The 20,542-nt window shown below is 31.2% G+C and overlaps 2 protein-coding genes across 4 annotated transcripts; one reads left to right on the forward strand and one right to left on the reverse strand.

The window, feature by feature from the left end:
• The first annotated feature begins 3,899 nt into the window (after positions 1-3,899).
• On the forward strand, positions 3,900-6,637 carry LOC108820810 (transcription factor E2FC). 2 transcript variants are annotated; one of them, XM_056993110.1, is made up of 13 exons: positions 3,900-4,311; positions 4,468-4,636; positions 4,737-4,799; positions 4,865-4,950; positions 5,086-5,174; positions 5,257-5,311; positions 5,473-5,525; positions 5,625-5,675; positions 5,758-5,806; positions 5,884-5,949; positions 6,023-6,099; positions 6,177-6,258; positions 6,352-6,637. In XM_056993110.1, the coding sequence occupies exons 1-13, from the start codon at positions 4,108-4,110 to the stop codon at positions 6,421-6,423; spliced, it is 1,116 nt and encodes a 371-aa protein (XP_056849090.1). In that variant the 5' UTR covers positions 3,900-4,107; the 3' UTR covers positions 6,424-6,637. The 2 variants fall into 2 exon arrangements, with proteins under 2 accessions (XP_056849090.1, XP_018449318.1); XM_018593816.2 differs by having other exon boundaries at positions 3,901-4,311; positions 4,465-4,636.
• A 6,301-nt stretch (positions 6,638-12,938) lies between these two features.
• On the reverse strand, positions 12,939-17,270 carry LOC108822317 (filament-like plant protein 6). Of its 2 annotated transcripts, XM_018595366.2 has the most exons (6): positions 16,985-17,270; positions 16,497-16,601; positions 13,932-16,417; positions 13,755-13,815; positions 13,314-13,479; positions 12,939-13,250 (listed from the first exon to the last, which is right to left on the reverse strand). In XM_018595366.2, the coding sequence occupies exons 2-6, from the start codon at positions 16,593-16,595 to the stop codon at positions 13,117-13,119; spliced, it is 2,946 nt and encodes a 981-aa protein (XP_018450868.1). In that variant the 5' UTR covers positions 16,596-16,601; positions 16,985-17,270; the 3' UTR covers positions 12,939-13,116. The 2 variants fall into 2 exon arrangements, with proteins under 2 accessions (XP_018450868.1, XP_018450867.1); XM_018595365.2 differs by having other exon boundaries at positions 12,939-13,479.
• Between the last annotated feature and the right edge of the window lie 3,272 nt (positions 17,271-20,542).

Raw genomic sequence — 20,542 nt, forward strand, 5'->3', positions numbered from 1 at the left:
TATTGATCAGACCAAGCTGATTTCATCAATCAAACCACTCATCAGGGAAATTTCACAACACAGACTCGTTAATTTTTTTCCCAAAAAAAGAGTAGTTTATTTAAGCTGAACGTAATAGGGGATAAAACGGTACCTGAGAGAGGATCCCACCTGAGAGATAAGCCTAAAGCACAATAGCTGATCGCTCTTCATTAAATGAGTCACCAGCAGCAAATTCTCTCTTTTGCTTCTTTTCAACAGCATCTCAAGGCCAATTAGGAGGCCTCCTGTCACAATGTTTAGGTCTTCGTCATCTTCATGTTTAGGAAAAACGTAGTTGAGGAAAGAGATCAGCCGGAGCCGTCGATAATGAGCCGTCTTGGAATTGGCCATTCTGTTTGCTAGGAGCCGTCGGATTTTTTCAGCGTCTTTTAGATGGGTAAAGGGAATGAGCGTGTGAAATATATAGTGTGAAGGTTGGAATCGAAGAGACTTAATTCAATTTACCATCAGGATCTAAAATTCTATTAAGAAAAAATAAAGCTTTAACCTTTAGGAGTGGTCGTCTGTTTGGAAATATTTGAGGAAACTGGGTAATGTCTATCATAGCTGTCGTCTCCTCTGCCTCCATCACCATTATCCCGTTTCCGCCGTTATTTATGTCGCCATCAAGGTCGTCGTCATATTTCCCACACATCGTCTTCTCAGTTTCAGATGATACATAATTGCAAGATGAAGGTAATTCCGAGTCTGATGGCACCGGTGGTATGTCGTTAACTTATAAGGCTACAGGAGACTTGCCGGAGGGATGAATCGATTCCATGGCTATAGCTTGATATTCTCGTATGGAAGTTTTACGATGTGGTTTGATCTATGTTTCAATATAAGATGGAAAACAAATGGAGGTGAAAGGAAAAGATGTTTCATGAAGATAAGAGTGAAGAAGTGAATTAAATGTGTATCACAATTCTGAAACGGAGATCAAAGAAATCGGAAACGATGGTGGTGGAGTGGAAGAGTTGCGTCGTTTCCTATGAACGCGAGATGGGCGTTGTTATAATGGAAGAGTTGCGTCGTTTCCAAAGATTTTCCAAGATTTTGGGGAAATTTTTTGGAAATTCTCGTGTTGATCTTTATCTCAGCAGGGAAAGGGCCCCTCTGGAAGTTAACTCCATTCTTATTGGTCGAAATAAAATCGCCGGTGGAGAGGATAATCGCACACATTGGTTGATGGCATGGGTTCATGTAACGATATAACAGAGGAAAAATCAACAGAACTAGTTACCACTTAAATATTTAAAATAGCTAAATAATATTTAAAACCCAAAAAAGTAGAAAATCTATCTTATTAAAATAGAAACATTTTGTTGGACCTAACATTTATTTTGTAAGTTTTTAAATTAAATACACTTTTATATTTTATAGTTAAACCTACATTAAATCACTAATGTTTCCTTTCTTTATAGTACTATCCATGTTTCCAAACAATATACTTATTTCTTTATACTACTATCAATGTTTCCAAACAATATATTTTATATACTACTATCAACGTTTCCAAACAATACAATAATTAATCTTAATTATTTTATATCCATCATTTTCTCTTTAAAATTTTGTAGAAACGTCATAATTTCATAAATTACAAAATAATAAACTTTAAAGTTGGATTATAAGATTACAAATTATGAAACTATTACAATTTCAATCAAATTAGATTACATATTGGTCATCCATCAGTTCAATCGGTTAGTCTCGGGTTTTAGTGACTTTTTAATATGAATATTTTAAAAAATTAAATTGAATTGTTAGATCTCCGGATTAACCGGTATAATCACAATCGGGTTGAGTTTAAAAACACTGATTTAAATGCAAAAATATTTTAAATACACACTCTTTAAAGAATAAAATATTTGTTAAGTTATTAGTGAAATTTTTCATTGTAAAATATTCCGCGCTTCCAAAGCGCGGGTCAAGATCTAGTATCTATTAATTCTCCATACAAATATTCAAGCTAAAATAAAATTTTATATTAAGTTTAGATATTTTTGCATACATTATTCAAATTAATTATAAATTATAATTATTTTATTTTCATATTTTTATAAATTTAAAGTATATATGAGTTTTTAGTTTTATAAATAATTTAAGCGGCTTATTCAAACTAGAACCAAACCTAAAAATATGAACCGATACTAACTAAATTTATAAATATCCAAATGAGGCTGAAAACTTTAACATCAAAAACCCGAAATCCGAACAAATCCAAAAAGATACAAAAATGCCAATTCCTATTTAAGCTCCAACACATTTAATTTTGGAGTTGTTTATGGACAAATGACCAAAAAAGATAAGTGCATTTTTCTACAAATGTAGTCAAATCTACTATTTAACTCATTCAACATAGACCATCGTATATCATAAATAGAGATGATACAATTACCCTGACTCATAGAGTGTATAACTTCCTTATTGAGCACCAAGACATGACCCTTGCCGCATCTCAGAGAGAATTGAGATAACTAACCTTGCTCATATACCACTAGTAACATATTTCTCATCTTCTCTCGAGAACGGTATACTACTTATGCAAACATTTACATCACATAATCTCACATGTGCAATCTTAAAATTAACCAATAAACCCAACACGTCGATAAATCCACTAACCGAATAAATAATAAAAATAATAAATCAAAATAATAAATCGAATAAAATACTATAACTTTCATAAAATAAATTGGAAATGAAACACATTTAAAATTTAACAACCAAAATACATCGACTCGCAAAATCAGAAATTAAAAGAAATTGCAATTTTCTCAAGACACCAAATCGTCTAGATATCCAACTACTCGTCCGGCTCTACTAAAAAATAATAAAGAAGAATGAGTGACATGGAAGTCACTCCATGAGAATATGATTCTAAACCCGCAAGTCCAAAAACTCTAACAAAACACACCAATCATATATTCTACCCTAGACAAGAGCAAATATGATGCCTAGTGTGCCCAAGCATAATACACAATGGGATGTAGTACATAAGCTAGTCTTTGCACCTTGCATCTCTCTCTCTCTCTCTCTCTCTCTCTCTCTCTCTCTCTCTCTCTCTCTCTCTCTCTCTCTCTCTCTCTCTCTCTCTCTCTCTCTCTCTCTCTCTCTATATATATATATATATATATATATATATATAAAGCATTTGTAGTACATAAGTCCTCAATTCACTTAAAATAATATATAAATTTATAAAAAAAAAATTTGATGGAAAATAAGTTGAAATCATGTTAATTCTAAACGAAGTAAATTTAGATTTATTAAAATTGAATTATTTTCAACATAGATAAACGAATATAAGTAATCATGATTGTCTTTTGTTTGAGGTTTGCTAACATATGTTGTAATATTGTTTATATTTTTAGGGTTATATTTTAGAATCTTAAGAAAAATTTAAATTTAAATTTGTTATAGATATTTACTTTTTATTTATGTTGTTCGACAAATATAGAAAAAGAAGTAAAAATTCCTTATATATATTTTTTCTATTCATATATATTTGTATTTTATATATTTTTTATTTATAGAATTTTGTAAAAAAAGTTAAAGGTATAAAGAAACTAAAATCATAGACCTAAATATAATTTTATCAAAACATTTTTTAGTAATAAAAATCATGTATAGTATATAATAAATTGATATTAATTTTTAAATTAACTACTTTAAAAGTTTATGTAAAAAGTAAAAAGTAAAATGATTTTTTAAAGTAATATTATAGAAATATGCTTAAGATGGGAACACTATATAAAATAAAATCAAACACAATTAGAAGACATAAAAGCCCAATTAAAGCCCAAATGTATTGAAAAGGTAATAGTAATAAGCGGAACAAGTTAGGCGCGGCCAAGGAAGAATTCGAAACACACTCCAACTCAAACTCCATCCAACAACAACAAGTCTTTCGGCCACCGCTCTTTTTCACAATTTGATTTTCACCAAAATTTATTTTGTTTCTAAAGCAAAAAAGATCATTATACCCCTCTTCTTCCCGCTGTTTCCTCTCCTCCCTTTTCCCTCCGACAAACCTAACCGAAGATTCTCGCCGCGAAATCGCTTTTCGAAAATTACCCAGACATGGCGGCGACATCTAAATCCGGCGAAGATCCGAGTCTCTCCTACAACCACCGATCTCCTTTTAGCTTCGAACTAATCCACTCACTCTCACCCACTGATCCGCTTCCCTCTTCCACGAATCGGCCGCTCGCGAATGCACAATCGCCGCAAATTCAAGCTCACTGGGACAACGATTCCTCCTTCACCCCAATCACTCAGAAACTCGTGAGTTCAATAGATTCTTCTTCCTCTTAATTAATTGACTTTAATTCTTTTTTATTTTAAATTGAATGAAGTTTTGTCAATAAGGGAAACACAAATCCAAAACTGGATCTATAGCTTTCAATCGGTGATTGATAGTTCACTTTTTGTTTGCAGGAGAAAAGTAGAAAGAATCATTCGATTTTTTCGAGTTGTAACATGCCTGGAGAAACCATAGACATAGCTAAAGTCATTGTCAAACAAGAATCTCCTCAAGACAACGCTAAAAAGCGTGGAAACAACAACAAGTCAAAGGTTACTACTAAACTCTCCAAAGCTGTGAAGCGAGGTTTGTAGTATTAATATATCTCTTTCGCTAGTTAGTTCAGCATTGTCTGCTGGTGATTGATTTTTGTTTTGTTTTTTTTTGTTTTTTTGTGTGTGTGCAGAAGGGCAGCAACAGCTTAGTGGCCCTAATGGAAGTAATAACTGTCGTTATGATAGTTCTCTAGGTATTCTTATCACATCTCTAAGTTTCTGCAATTCTATCATTCATTCATTGTCTCTCTTTTGGCAGGGTTGTTGACTAAGAAATTCGTCAATTTGATCAGAGAAGCTGAGGATGGATCACTTGACCTTAACTACTGTGCTGATGTTTTGGAGGTATTATTGCCACAAATGTTATCTAAATATCTGTGTACTAAAAAGTTCACCACTTTATAACCCTTCAGTGATTGATTCAGAAACCCTTAAGTCATCAGTTTGTTACAATCTTTGCTTATGTTTCCTTTTTTACAGGTACAGAAAAGAAGGATATATGATATTACAAATGTCCTTGAAGGAGTTGGGCTGATTGAGAAAACTACAAAGAACCATATCCGCTGGAAGTAATTTACTTACTCAACTCAGCTCGTTTCTTACCCACAGATACGAGTTTAGCTTAAGTTTCTTCTGACCTTTCTGATGCAGGGGTGCTGACAATCTTGGACAGTTGGAACTGGGAAATCAGATTTCTAGGCTTAAGGTTCGTAACACACATAATTACTTTATTCTACATTGTAATAAACAATCACATAGTCTGATAATGCATACATTTGGGATATGAGATGTTCTTGCTTTTAGCTGCTGAACCTTATAGTTAGTTTTCAAATATAAATAAATAGTTACATCTCTACGTATTTTCAGTTAGAAGTAGAAAGTATGCAATCTGAGGAAAGCAGGTTGGATGACCTTATAAGGTTGGTTGCTTTATCTTCTTATATTTATTTGGAGACTTGTCCATCACTATTCCTTCTTTACATTGGTTATTTCGACATGTTATATATTTATATCCCCAGGGAAAGACAAGAAGCTCTCAGATCCTTGGAAGAAGATGAACATTGTAGAAGGTTTTCTTCAGTTTATTTGAGTCTCATCTTTTGTTTTTGTACGCGACAGACGTTGTTAAGACCAATGATTGATAATACACAGGTACATGTTTATGACGGAAGAAGATATAACAAGTCTGGCATGCTTTCAGGTTGGTTTTCTCAAACTAGTTCTAGATATCATCTAGTGCTTTCTTCAACATACTAAACTTGTAATTCTTGATACCAGAACCAGACACTACTGGCAATTAAAGCTCCTACAGCTAGTTGCATCGAAGTTCCAGATCCTGATGAGGTAAGGGTTTGTTTTCACACTTTCATTTAAAGTGTCAAAAGGAATAAAAAAACAGATGTTTTTGCTATCGTAGGTGATGAGTTTTCCGCAAAGACAATACCGGATGGTGATTAGGAGTAGGATGGGACCGATTGATGTCTACCTTCTAAGGTACATAGCAACACTTTTTCACTCTCTCGTTGTCTGATATTATCTTTTATTGATCCCGGAACAAAACATGGTTGCAGCAAATACAAAGGAGACAGTATGGAAACAGATGAGTCTGCAGTGGAAACTTCGTCCTTGAAAATAGTAACTTCAGATACTGATGTAAGTAATAGATCCCTATATATATATGGGTTTCGAAGCAAGTCTCATGTTCGCATGTTGTGGTTGAAGTCAAGTTTTGTTTGTGTAATGCAGTTAAAAACAGATTACTGGTTCGAGTCAGGTGCAGAAGTAACCCTCACAGATTTATGGAACAACTTTTGTTGAAAATTAAGTTATTGAAAACCAATTTCTGGAGGAGGATATGTTACTTTTTACTACGTTTTGAGAGCCTGAATCCTAGTTTTGCAGGTTTGCTCTTTTTCTCTCTCTTTTTAAACAAAAGATGGAAGTATTCTAATGTCAAGATATATATCTGGACATAATTGGATAAAACTTGTATATTATCAAAATTTATAATAATTAGTTTTGGCCTTTGGAATTGGATGTCAAACCAACTCGACATCAACTTGCAATATGCACACACGCATGTTTAAATTGTATTTTCGAGACTAGTTTGTCTGACACTTGGGGGCATTGGTCACAGTGATCAAACCGTTTCGAGACTATTCTGTCTGAATCTTAGGGGGCATTGCTAAGAGCATCTCCAATGTATTACTCCAAATTTTACTCCAAAATGGTGCAACTCCAAAATAGAGTGATGTTTTACTCCAATGTATTACTCCATTTTTTACTCCAAAAATAGTTAATAATTTTTAATAGTATCTTATACTTATAAAAGTTTACTAATTAACTCCAACTATTTTATGTTTGCAAAAATACTTAAAAAATATAATTTATTTAAATTAAACATTTATTATTAAAAGGTACAAAAAATCATAAAAATAGAATAAAACATAATGTATAAGTTGGTTCAATAATAAGCATTTGCACAAATGATCGATTAATGCATTTCGTAATGAAAAATGAGTTTCTTTATCTTTGATATTCTTAAATCGAGTATTTTTTTTGAAATCAGATATTTAAATCATTTATTTTATATTATTTTATTATTTTTGTTATTTAATTATGTTATGTATTTTATGTCAAATTATTAAATAATGAAATAACTTATGTTGTTGTATCATTTTAAAATATTATTTAAGTAAAAAATAAGAACATTAAATATTTAAAGGACCATTTCATAAATAAAAAAAGTTCAACTCTAAAATGGAGTAATGTGTAAGATTACTCCATAAATGGAGTAACCCTAGCAATTACTCCATTTTGGAGTTGGAAATAGAGTGGGGTTGAAGAGGATTTTACTTCAAAATGATGTTTGGAGTAGAAAATGGAGTAGGGTTGGAGATGCTCTAACAACGACTAAAGAGAAACAAAACATCAAGTGGACTTTTTTTTCCAGAAAATAAATAAAAAAACATCAATTGACTTAACTTTAAATCCTCGGATGAAAGTGTGAAAACAAATAGTACAAGACTTAGGTTCACCCCCTATGGTGAACCTTTATATTCACCACACCATTTATGACCAATGAAAATGACATGTAGATAATTAAATAAAATATATTAAATTTATTTTAAAATAGTTAAAAAAAATAATGACAATTCTAAACCACAAATCTTAATTTTTAAACCCTAAACATTATTTTCTAAATTCAAACCCTATACCCTAAATCAAAATTTTATACCATAAACTCAAATCCTAGAACCTGACCCCAAACCCAAATTCTATACCCTAAACCCAAACCCAAATTCTAAACCCTAAACCCAAACCATAAATCTTAAATCTAAACCTAAACCCTAAACCCAAATCGTAGACCATAAACCCAAACCTTATACCCTAAACTCAAATTCTATAACCTAAACCCGAATCGTAAACCCTAAACCCAAACCGTATATCCAAAACCCAAATCCTAGACCTTAAATCCAAACCCTAAACCCTAAAATTTAAATTTAGGGTTTGCGGTTTGGGTTTAAGATCTAGGATTTAGATTTAGGGTATACGGTTTGGGTTTAGGGTCTAGGATTTGGGTTTAGGGTCTAGAATTTGGATTTAGGGTATTAGATTTAGATTTAAGGTTTATGGTTTGGGTTTAGGGTCTAAAATTTGGGTTTAGGGTATATGATTTTGGTTTAGGGTATAGAGTTTGGATTTAGAAATTAATATTTAGGGTTTAAAAATTAAGATTTGTGGTTTAGAATTGTCACTATTCTTTTTTAACTATTTTAAAATAAATTTATAATATTTTATTTAATTATCTACATGTCATTTTCATTGGTCATAAATGGTGTGGTGAATTTAAAGGTTCACTATAGGGGGTGAACCTAAGTCTTGTCCAAACAAATAAATAAATAAATCACATGAATTGGAAATGTGTCAATTCTTTCATTAGCTCTAGTTTTCTTTTAAAACCAATTATTCCACATACCTATTTATAAGGAACTAAGTTCATATATTAAAATCTGAATATATGAATATTCTTTTTAGTATACCACAATCCCTCATCATAAACCTTTTTAAAGTTGGGTGAAATAAAAAACTTACAATAATTTTAGTTACCAATCATCAAATAATATATTATTTATCCCATTTTTTTGTTTAACTAGTTGAAAAAATCAACTACAAATAAACCAGCTAATTTTAATAGTTTCATTGCAAACATTCAACAGTTGAAAACTAAATTGAACACCCCGATGTGTATATATGATCTATTAGAAAAGTCTAATAGCTTTGTCATCAAACATATTTCATGTCTAGAAAATTCAAAAGAAAATGTTGCATCATGCAGGGCCCAAAGTATTTTGTATGTAGTCTCCCTAGTATGGTCAACTGTTCCATTTACAAAGTTTATTAATATTTGCTGATGGTTTTTATTTTAATAAGAAAATATTTCCAAAAGATTTGAAGGATTCAAATATACCAAACTTTTTATCCTGTAACATTCTATATCATTTTTTATTATTTCACCTCATCATTACAAACATTCAATTTTCACACACATCAATGGTTTTGTTTAATAAAAATCAATACACATTTTAATAATTAATAATTATTATTTTACAAATAAACCTAATCTCTATTTATAGAAAATTTAAAATAATATACTTGCATACATATTATATTTTCTTTTTAATTTATGATAAAATTATTGATTCTAAATAATTAAAAGAATATAAAAATATCAAAAATTAGAAAATGGTATGTAGCGTGAGTGATATCATTACTTTCTTCTTATTCAATATATAGAATTTTTTTAACAACAAATAATCCACATCATCAAATTTTATTTTTAATAAGAAAGAGATCAGTCACTAGAAATTATATAATATATTAGCAATATTGAAATTTTTTGCTACTAAAGTGAACCATTAAGGATCGTATCCGCGCTACAAAATTTTAATTTCATGTTTGCATTAATGAATTTTATCAAAATTCAATAGTGTATAAAAATGTATTTTCATCTTGTAGAAATTGTTCAATGTTTACAACACCAATATTGAATGTTTCAGGGCATGTCCAAAAGAATCAAACAATGAATCATGATATAGAGAATTTTCTACTCCATAATTCAAGTAAAAATCAAATTAATTCCAAATAATGTAATAATTTTATTTTCTTTATTATTATATTTTATTCTAAAATATAATAAGATTAGAGTGAAACTCTATTCTATTATTGAATTATTTCATTTAAAAAATTGAAATAATATATTGGAGGTGCTCTAACACTCCTTATAATTCGATGCAATTTGTTTAATCATTAAAGGAAAACTACACAAAACAATTTAGTTCGGAGACACATTATTTTTAGAAGGCTAAACACTTACTAGTGTATGTCAAAATTTCTTTTTTTTTTATTATGATCAGTGTTCTAAAACGTATTAGGTGCTCACTACACGGAAGATGACTGTATAGCATCTAGACGTATAAGTGGATGCATAAATGGGGCATATACAGATATATAGTTTTACAAAGATATAAAAATAAGATTAATATATATATATATATACACGTTAGTTTTAGAAAACTGAACATAAATATATTTACAATTTTATGTACAAGTATATAGTTTAACATATATAAATAGTTTTGAATTATAAAAAAACCATTTAAATATATGAAAATAAATTTAAAATGTTTTTTCAAAAAAATTGAAAAATATCGACAATCATATAAATACATATGATAAGTAAAACTATTATATATAACAACACTAATAAAATAAAATAATAATATTAATAGTTTATTTTTCTGAATATTAATGCTTAAAATCCGCCAAGGCGTCTGCGTAGAACGCACAATGTGCGCCTAAACGCTACTATGCGTCCAAATTATATAAATCCGCATAAAATACTGTATAATATGAAAACAGTACAGTCGGCTATTGTATAGTGCATAAACGCCGACACGGACACCTAGACCGTATTTTAGAACATTGATAATGATTAATGAAAATCAAATAATATACTTATATATCACTTTAAAATCCATGTGATTTTGGCTATTGATAATGATTTTGATTGTTTTTGTATTTTTAATGAGATTCTTGTTTAGAATTGATAATTAGATGTTGTATTGTTGTTTATCGCTAATTTAAAAATATGTAACTAGTTTTCAAGGGGATATAATACTTAGATTATGAATTCTTTGAATTGTATATAAAGAAAGTATGTTAGTTTATTTTCATAAAGAAAACTTAGTTTAATATAACACTTATTAATAAATAATGTATAAAATCAATATTTATAACTTTGCATATTTTTGGTCTGAAATTAATTTTATAATCTATTTTTATAAATTAATAAACATCACGATTTTAATATTATTAATTTATAAAGAGGTAAACGACATATTTCTCCCTTATTTTTAGAAGACTAAACAATTACTAGTGTATGTCAAAATTTCTTTTTTTTTTAATTATGATCAGTGTTCTAAAACGTATTAGGTGCTCACTACACGGAAGATGACTGTATATCATCTAGACGTATAAGTGGATGCATAAATGGGGCATATACAGATTAGTTTTACAAAGATATAAAAATAAGATTAATATATATATACACATTAGTTTTAGAAACTGAACATAAATATATTTTAAGTACAATTTTATGTACAAGTATATAGTTTAACATATATAAATAGTTTTGAATTATAAAAAAATAAAACCATTTAAATATATAAATAATAAATTTAAAATGTTTTTCAAAAAAATTAAAAAATATCGACAATTATATAAATACATAAGATAAGTAAAACTATTATATATAACAACACTAATAAAATAAAATAATAATATTAATAGTTTATTTTTCTGAATATTAATGCTTAAAATCCGCCAAGGCATCTGTGTAGAATGCATAATGTGTGCCTAAACGCTACTATGTGTCCAAATTATATAAATCCGCATAAAATACTGTATAATGTGAAAACAGTACGGTCGGCTATTGTATAGTGCATAAACGCCGACACAGACACCTAGACCGTATTTTAGAACATTGATTATGATGAATGAAAATCAAATAATATACTTATATATCACTTTAAAATCCATGTGATTTTGGCTATTGATTAATGATTTTGATTGTTTTTGTATTTTTAATGAGATTCTTGTTTAGAATTGATAATTAGATGTTGTATTGTTGTTTATCGCTAATTTAAAAATATGTAACTAGTTTTCAAGGGGATATAATACTTAGAATATGAATTCTGAATTTTATATAAAGAAAGTATGTTAGTTTATTTTCATAAAGAAAACTTAGTTTAATATAACACTTATTAATAAATAATGTATAAATCAATATTTATAACTTTGCATATTTTTGGTCTGAAGTTAATTTATAATCTATTTTCTTATAAATTAATAAAAATCATGATTTTAATATTATTAATTTATAAAGGGGTAAACGACATATTTCTCCCTTAAAATTATCATATTGTAAAAAGTTTTAAACACTGTTTTACCCTCATCGTAATTTCCATCTATTAAATTTTAAAACGTATATCTCCATAATTTGAAAGTTTGGAACATATTTAATCTTTTAAGTTTAAAACTTCATCCCCATAAACCGTAATTAAATTTGGTTTGGGGTTTACTAAACAATTTATAAGCAAACATAAATAAAATTAAAAACAAATTATATTTTAAGTACAATTTTATGAGAGAGAGAGAGAGAGAGAGAGAGAGAGAGAGAGAGATTTTTCTAAACCGTTAAAACAAATAATTATGTGTAAATATGTTTCAAACTTTCAAATTGTGGAGATATGTTTTTAAATTCAATCAGTGGGAAATTAAAATGATGATGAAACATTATGTAGAGTTGTTTTGTGAGTGAATAGTGATTTGTAAATTACTGACTCAGATGCATACAACAAAGAAAGGATGTTTTGGCATTTTGGTGTTGAAAATGATATGTTTTGGCATTTTGGTGTTGAAAATGAAAATGATTTGTAAATTACTGAAATATCTTACAACAAAATCTATTCACATATTGTTTCAAAATCACTTCAGTTTGGATTTTCTTTTTCTTTTTTGTGTTGATTAGATTCAAATTAGGTTTTTTCGCCCAGTCCTCTTGTTGCTTAGCACAAAATATATATCATGTTATAAACAATTGACTAAATCAGAGACTAGAGACTGTCAGTGAGGTCAGTTTATAGGTCTCATCATACTTCGACTATCCACTTTGGTTAGATAAGGTTCAGAATTTTCAGAATACTTCATTTTTTGCTTTGTTCGTAAAAGATGCACGTTATTGGTGAGTGAATGCAACGCTACATCCTTGATTGGTTCAAAACTTCAAATAACAAAACACGAACATCAAAATGCACACGTTGTTGGACAAAAAGGGGTAATGTAAAAACTGACAAAAAGAGCCCACATAAAAAGTATTCTCATCACATTTCGTCATGTACACATACACACAGCTTCTTCTTCTTCTTCTTCTCTCTTTTACTTCAAAGGCTAATATCCTGATTTGGTGGAGAAGAACCTGCTGATTCCTCTAGAGGATTTCTCTGGTGTCGGATTTCCAGATGAACCTGACCTTGAAAGCCTTGAACCCACTCGTGATGGTGATGTCATTAACTCACTAGTCTCTGAGTCAGAAGGACAATTAGGAGATTCCATAAATCTAGGGACCTCATTAATCCAAGTGTTACCTGATTCTTCTTCGTCTACAGCATGGTTCTTGGTGCCTAGTTCATCCTCAGAACAGGACTCACTCTGTCTTTCTGGTGGCTGTAATGACTTCAGCTGCTTCCCCAACACAAATATGGTTTCTTGACACTCTGCTAACTTCTCTGCTGCTGCCGTTAACTCTCTCTCCTGTAAATGTTAGTCCGTTAACTCAAAGCTTCAAAGTCCTAATGATTAAGGAATCAGTGAGTGCAGAGTCTATAGATGTGTTTGCTTGCGTCTGTTATTAAACAGGTATATAGTGCACCTAAACTGATTGTTTGTAGTATGAGCAATGAGCTTCTTTACAAGTTTAGTTGGATCAAGAATCTAGAGCTATGAATTGAAATGCAGAAAAGAAGCTAAATTTATTGAGCTGAAACATTAGAAGCACAAGATGATTGTCACTGGAGATAAAACATTACCTGTTTGGTCTTGATATCAGCTTCTTCGTCCTCTACAGCAACCAAAGGAGTGTTCCTGCTTCTGTGAAAAAGTGAAAATATATAATTATAAGTAAGAAAACATCCAGGCTACTTAACACCAAACTGGATCATTGGGAACATCTAGACTCATATTCATGTAAAGCTGATACTACTCACCTTTGTATATGTTCTTCAAGTTCATGGCACCTCATAATAGCTTCTTGGTGGTTGAGTTTTTCATCCTCAAGCTCATTCTCTAAACTCCTAACCTTTTCCTTAAGCTGGTTCACATCAATCTCTAAATCAGCTGCACGTGTTTCAAGTGATCTATATGACTCAGTCATACATCTGAGTTGCGTATCCGCCAAGCTGTTTGACCTCTGAGCAGAATCTAACTGTGTTCTAATCTCAGCTAACATCTTCTCAGATTCTTGTAACTGACACTTCAGTTCCTCCATATCCACTGCCATCTTTTCTTTTTCTGATTTCAGTTCTTCTAGCTCCTGTAACGTGGACTCTGACTCATACCTCAAAACTCTGTTTTCATCACATGGAACCTCTTGCTCGTCGTTGTCGACGCATCCATTTTGATATATTTCTTGGGGTGAATCTTTATCTACAGCCTTGCTCTCCGGTAATGCAACTTTGTCTATGCAATCTGGACTCACAACTTCAACCTCTGAGGAAGCAAGACCCTTAAATGTTACCTTTAGCTCCATGGCCTGGTTGAAAACGTTAGCAAGATCCGAAACAAAATCGTCCAAATTTTGATGACCACTTAGAACATGGTTGAACGTGATGGAGAAGCCATCGATCAGTTCAACCAAATCATTACTCTCGGTCACAGCTGCTCTTACCTCTTTTCTCAGCAACAAAACAAACTCATGAATCCGAGAAACAGCAGTTTTCAAATCTTGGTGGACTGCCTCTTCTTCAGGATGAACCTGCACATCAGAAGGCGTGTCCTGGTCCATACAAACATTCACATCTTGCAAAATGCATTTTACATCTTCAACAATCTTTCCTAGGTCAGCATCAGCAGATACAGATTCAAGAACCTTTGATAATCTAGATCTAATTTCCATCACTGCTGGACTACCTCTAATAGACTCCTCAAGTTCGGTATGAGCCTCAACATTCCCCATTTCTGACTCTTGACTACCTGAAGAGTCTTTGGAATCCATACTACCATCATTTCCGCTAGGTTGATTTGGCAAACAAGCTAACTTCTCCATTTCAAGAAAATCATCCATGAGCTCCACATGACTACTAACACTCTCAACTCTCTGCAATGCTGCCATCTCCTTCTCTTTCTTGGTCTGTTGCTGTGATAAAGATACACCGCAAGTTCCGGAATCATCATTCCCATCTTCAGAAACAGAGATCGAACTTGACGGATTGCTCGTCTTCTGAGAATTGATTTGCTGTTGTAGTTGAGCTTCCAAGCTTTGAAGCTTACTATTGCTCTGAGCACAAAGATCCCGTGACTCCAACAGCTCACTATTCCGCTTTGCTAACGCTTCTTTAAGCATTTTTGTCTCTTCTTCCATAGCAAGCAAACGTTCTGTTAAAAACTCATTCTCCTTCTGCACTTTCTGTGAACTATCGACAGAAAACTCAGAGCCAGAAGATGAATACCCTCTCGGAGACTTGCACGGAGAACTCGAAGCCTTGCTCGGAGATCTCTTGACTCTGGTGTCTCCGCCTCCTAAGCTCTCAACCTCAAGCTTCATCTGAGCAAGTGCAGCTGGTCCTGGCAGCTTTTTCCTCACGAGACTTCTAAGTCTCTGACACTCTCCTTCCAGCTTAGCTATCTTCTTCACACCTTCCAAGTGCTGCTTGTTAGCAACCTCCGCAGATCTAATACACATGTTCTTCTCTTCGTTGCGTATCTCCAGCTCTCTAGTAACTACATGAACCTCATACTTGAGTGACTTTATCTCCCTTTCGCACATTTCTAAATTGCTCTTCAACGTCTCGATCTCAGCATCGGCTCGTGACTTCTCCTCGCTGATATTCACCAACATGTTGGACCGTTCTTGTAACGTTCTTGACAAGGCATCGCTATCCGCCGCAGACCTCAGCAGCTCCTGCTCATAGTCAGAGACCCTCTTCTCAAACTCCATCGTTAGTTTCTCAATCTGCTTGCTCTTGCTCAACGCAAGATCGTGCAGATTCACTTCATGGTCTTTCTTCAAGTTCCTTATCTGCCTCATACACTCTTTCAACGCACCGTCCAAATGCGCCGCACGGTCTTCAGCCGTGAGCTTCGAGAGAGTAACAGACTCCAAAGTGTTCTTCAACGTCAACGCTTCACCGTCGGCTTTCTCCCAACCAGCCACAGCATCTTCAGCGACTTTGCAGTGTTGCTTCACCATAGCCTCTTTGGTCTCTATCTCCTCGTTAGCAGCGGCGAGCTTCCCGCTCAAATCCTCTTTGTCCTCGTTCAGTCTCTCAACTTGCTCGGCGTAGCTCTGAACCTTCTCATCGTACGCTTCGATCTGTTCTTCAAAGCTTTTGACTTGCTCCTCGTAGGCTTCGACTTGGCTCTCGTAGGATTTGATCTGAACATCGTATGTCTTTATCTGTTCTTCGAGGCTAGTGAGATGTGTGTACTGTTCCACGGAGATTTGGACATACTTTGGCTTCTTAACAACAACGTCCTGTTTCCAAATTAAATTAGCAAAAGAATCAGTTTCATCAGAAAGAATCAAAAAGAGTTGGAAAAAAAAAAGAATTAACCTTTTCAAGTTGAGGATGAGAAGTATCAGCTGCAGAGTCAAGCACTATGGTTGTTTTGTCAGATGACTTTTTCTTCCAAGGCCAACTTCGTCGGTCCATATCAATCTATAGTGTAAGTAAGTTACATATTAATTAATTGATAAATCAAGACTTGGTTTGACTTCTAGGATCAAGAAAAAAAAGAGTTCAGGTTTCACAATTCAAGCGAACACAGATCTGAAAAACCCTAATAAATTCCCAAGTAAGATTCAAAAAAAAAAGACAGAAACAAACATGTGGGAGAAGTTTCCTGAATGAGTAAGAAAATCTCTGAGATAGATGCATCGTAGATTGCTAAATTAGGAAAGACAAAAATGTAAAGGAATCTTGCCGACACACAGAACTGAAGACCAAATAGAAAACAACTTTTTGACTAAATCTACTCTTAGATTAGGACCGAATCACACAGACATGGGAAAGGAGAAGTTGAATGTAGGAAGATGGCTTACAAGGGGAGAAAATGTAGGTTCTGGAGGAAACGAATCTTGAAGTGAGAGCTGAAGCTGTGTTTGTTCTTTCTTCAACTATTGGATGGACATGCGGTTTCGGGCAAAATGCAGATCTGAAGAGGATCGTGTTTCGACTTAACTCGTTGCTCTCGGATTTTTGATAACCGACAAACGAGTTCACCGTCGGCGGGGGGTAAGAGAAAGAGAGAGTGTGGCGATGCTGAGGAAATGGGAAAGCATCTTCTTCTCTTTTTTTTTTTCTTTCTGGTTCCTATTTATTTTTGTTGTCAATAATATTTTGGTTAAAAAAATAAAAAGGGAAAGGGCAATTCTCTGAACATATAATATTTGTTTAGATAATAATAATAAATTAATAACTATGAGAATTAGGGGACCCTCTCTACCTAACGTATTCAAACTCAACGAGTCTTTTTTGGCTTTTGGTTAAGAAATGAATGAGGAGAACCCCATTTGGCAGTCAAGTCATTATACCAGTTGTGTTACAAAAAAAAAGTCATTATACCAGTTCTAATTTATTAGTAATAGGAATCCATGTTGTTCAAAAAAAAAAGTAATAGGAATCCAAGCAATGTTGAAAAGTTATGCTTTTTTAACCTAAATATTGCATTTGTTTTTTCTTTAAATTGTTAAAATGTATAAAGAGATGTATTTTCGTAAAATATTTTCATATTAAAATTTATATCTACTATATTAAAACATAAGTCATAATCTTGATTCATTTGTGATATTTTTAAAAATAGACTCACACTAAAAATCAGTTATCATTCATTTATTATTGCTTAATAATATATCTCTTCTAACAATAACAATCCACTTCTATAAAACCGGATTGGTTAACAAATTCATATTTGATTCCTTAATAAATTATACATAGTGGTAACTGAGTTAAACCCCTTTTAATGGTGTATCATATTTATAATATAATGATTTTTAAAAATAAAATAAGTTACTTTATTAATTTACTATGATTTTAACATTTAATCCATATAGTACTTTTATCATAGTATAATATATACTACAATTAGAAATTTTATGAAAATAGCATAAATATTTATTTAATTTTATGATCAAATTTTGATTTGAATTTATTTGAATAAAATTATAATACTAACTATTAATTTAATTAATGCATTATTATATAAAATATTTAAATGTTTTTGTAACAATTAAAAATTATATTAAACCGTATTATAGAAAGGTGTTATGTGTTGATTATATAAGATGTGATATCTTAATGATGTCAACATGTTAAGTAGAAATAAATAAAATCTGATTTTCTAGGAAATGTTCATTTAAAAAAAAAATTACACATGAATAGAAGTCACAACTTCTATTTTAGTAGAATATATATTTTGAATAAATATAGATTTGAATTTTTTATTTAATAGTATACCTTCATATGTAATTTATTAAATGTATGTCAATGTTATTTGTTAATATTTGAAAATTCATTTTTTGAAAAAACTAATAAATAACATTTAATGTTTAATTAATTACTTTATAATTATAATCTAAGAAGATAAATTTATTTCTGCCTGACTTTAATTTTATTTGAAATGTTACAATATTTTTGAAACGAAATAATTGTTTATTTTTCTAAACAACATTTCAAAAGTGCTTATAATATACAAAATAAAAATAAAATGTCTATGAAATTTTTTTTTTGAAAATTTACATCGACGCGGCTGCGTGGATCAAGATCTAGTTATGTTTTAAAAGATTGTAAAAAGGTATAACAATGTGTCTTTTATCATAATTTTTTTTGAAAAGTTATCTTTTGTCTAAGAATATGTTTTTCATTTCCAAAATATATATAGTCAATATCCATAAATATCTCATTTTCATATCCATTAAGTAAAAAGATGCAAATGAAAACGTGTAATTATAGAGACACACATTAAAATTTGTTTTTAAAAAGACATAAATGAAAAGGTGATGATGGTTATTTGTGTGAAAAATTTTAGTGTTGGTAACAACGATGATACAAATCAACACATGCTAGAAAATAATTATAAAAGGGTTCTGCTTATTCTAGGTGATGGCATCTTTATCTGTAAAATAGAATTTAATCCAATGTTTGCGATTAACACACATTTTAATCCAATGAGTTGAGAAGCATTGCGTCCGTTAATGGAATTATGACTCCTGATTCACATCTCTTCATCTGTTTATATTTGATAACTAGTTTGGTTTTCTTCCTTTTTTTCAAAATTTTCTCAATTCTTGATTTGATTCTTGTGATCAAACCAAACTTTATCTCCGGATCATCCACCATTCATTATCATTGCAGTTTCCATTTATATTCACGATCATTGAAGCTTCCATTATGAATGAATGATATGAGAAGATTTGACGGAAAATCGTCATAGTATTTTGCAGCATACATGTGACACAATTTGAAGTCAGAGGCGTGCCTACAGTGTATTGAAAAAGGCATTCGCCTCAGGCCCCCAATTTATATAACACTTTTAGAACCCCAAAATTTTAATCAGTTTATGTTTTAGTGGTTTAGACTTTGGTTTTAAAAAAAATATTTTCCACCATAGTCGACTAACTCATCTTCTGAATTCATGTATATTTGTTTTCTATATGACATAATATAGCACATGATAAATTTATTCTTGTACAGTGTTAGATTTGTATATTTAGTGAAAATGATATATTTTATTTGAAAATTGTTTTCATTATAGCTGTAAATAAATTTATTTTAAAAACTTGCCTTAGGCCCCTATAACTCTTCGCACGGCACTGAGTAAAACCGACAATGGTTTTTGTCGGAAATTTTCTGCACATTATCGTTCATGTATGGATCTGGAAGATAAAATTGAGGGCATTCATATGAAGATTTGTAGAAAATAATTTTACAACGGAGAGTAGATAAGACATAGAGCTTGAAGACAATGAACCCGTACCGTAGATGGATTTTAAATCAAGGCAACAATGCACTTTCAAAAAAAAAATTATTGTCAATAAAGATGACGACAACAAATATATTTTATTAGTTTATTTTCAATTTTTAATATTTCGTTTTATTTTTTCTCAGATTTATTTTCTGTAGTATTTTTGTGTGGTTACAAGTTTAGTACTCTGTAATTATTCAAAAACTTTCTGTACAATAACACAAAATCAAAACACACTAGAAAATAATTATAGAAGATAGATTTGTGATTTTCTCCATAAAAAATCACTTTAAGATATAAAAAAAACAAAGTAAGAACAAATCAGTTAGGGAATTGATCTAATACCAAACCAAAGCAAGCATAGATCAAAGTTAGTTTGGTTCTTACTATCTAATAAAATGTTAAGGTTGAATAAAAATAAACTAGATTATGGTTTTAGATAAATTCCACTATAGAAATCATAAAAGTTAGTTTTACATGTGGTATGAGAGCCATTATAATGTTTAATTCACTGTAATTAACTTAAATATGGATACGTACGGGATTTGTTAAGTGTGCCTTCATGATCTTGTTGTCACCTTATAGTGAATGTGGCAATTTTAAAATAGTTATAATATCTTAGTAATTTTTTTTTTAC

Source organism: Raphanus sativus, chromosome 8, assembly GCF_000801105.2.
Source record: "Raphanus sativus cultivar WK10039 chromosome 8, ASM80110v3, whole genome shotgun sequence".
In the NCBI taxonomy this organism is placed as follows: Eukaryota; Viridiplantae; Streptophyta; class Magnoliopsida; order Brassicales; family Brassicaceae; genus Raphanus; species Raphanus sativus.

What these genes read in the sequence shown, in the direction of transcription:
- LOC108820810 (XM_018593816.2), top strand. Translation starts at nt 4,108, where the DNA reads ATGGCGGCGACATCTAAATCCGGCGAAGATCCGAGTCTCTCCTACAAC. An exon ending in GAAGATGAACATTGTAGAAG is followed by an intron (nt 5,676 to 5,757) that starts GTTTTCTTCAGT and finishes GATAATACACAG; the next exon opens with GTACATGTTTATGACGGAAG. An exon ending in CAAGTCTGGCATGCTTTCAG is followed by an intron (nt 5,807 to 5,883) that starts GTTGGTTTTCTC and finishes TCTTGATACCAG; the next exon opens with AACCAGACACTACTGGCAAT.
- LOC108822317 (XM_018595365.2), bottom strand. Translation starts at nt 16,595, where the DNA reads ATGGACCGACGAAGTTGGCCTTGGAAGAAAAAGTCATCTGACAAAACA. An exon ending in CTCATCCTCAACTTGAAAAG is followed by an intron (nt 16,418 to 16,496) that starts GTTAATTCTTTT and finishes ATTTGGAAACAG; the next exon opens with GACGTTGTTGTTAAGAAGCC. An exon ending in CTGATATCAAGACCAAACAG is followed by an intron (nt 13,480 to 13,754) that starts GTAATGTTTTAT and finishes TAACATTTACAG; the next exon opens with GAGAGAGAGTTAACGGCAGC.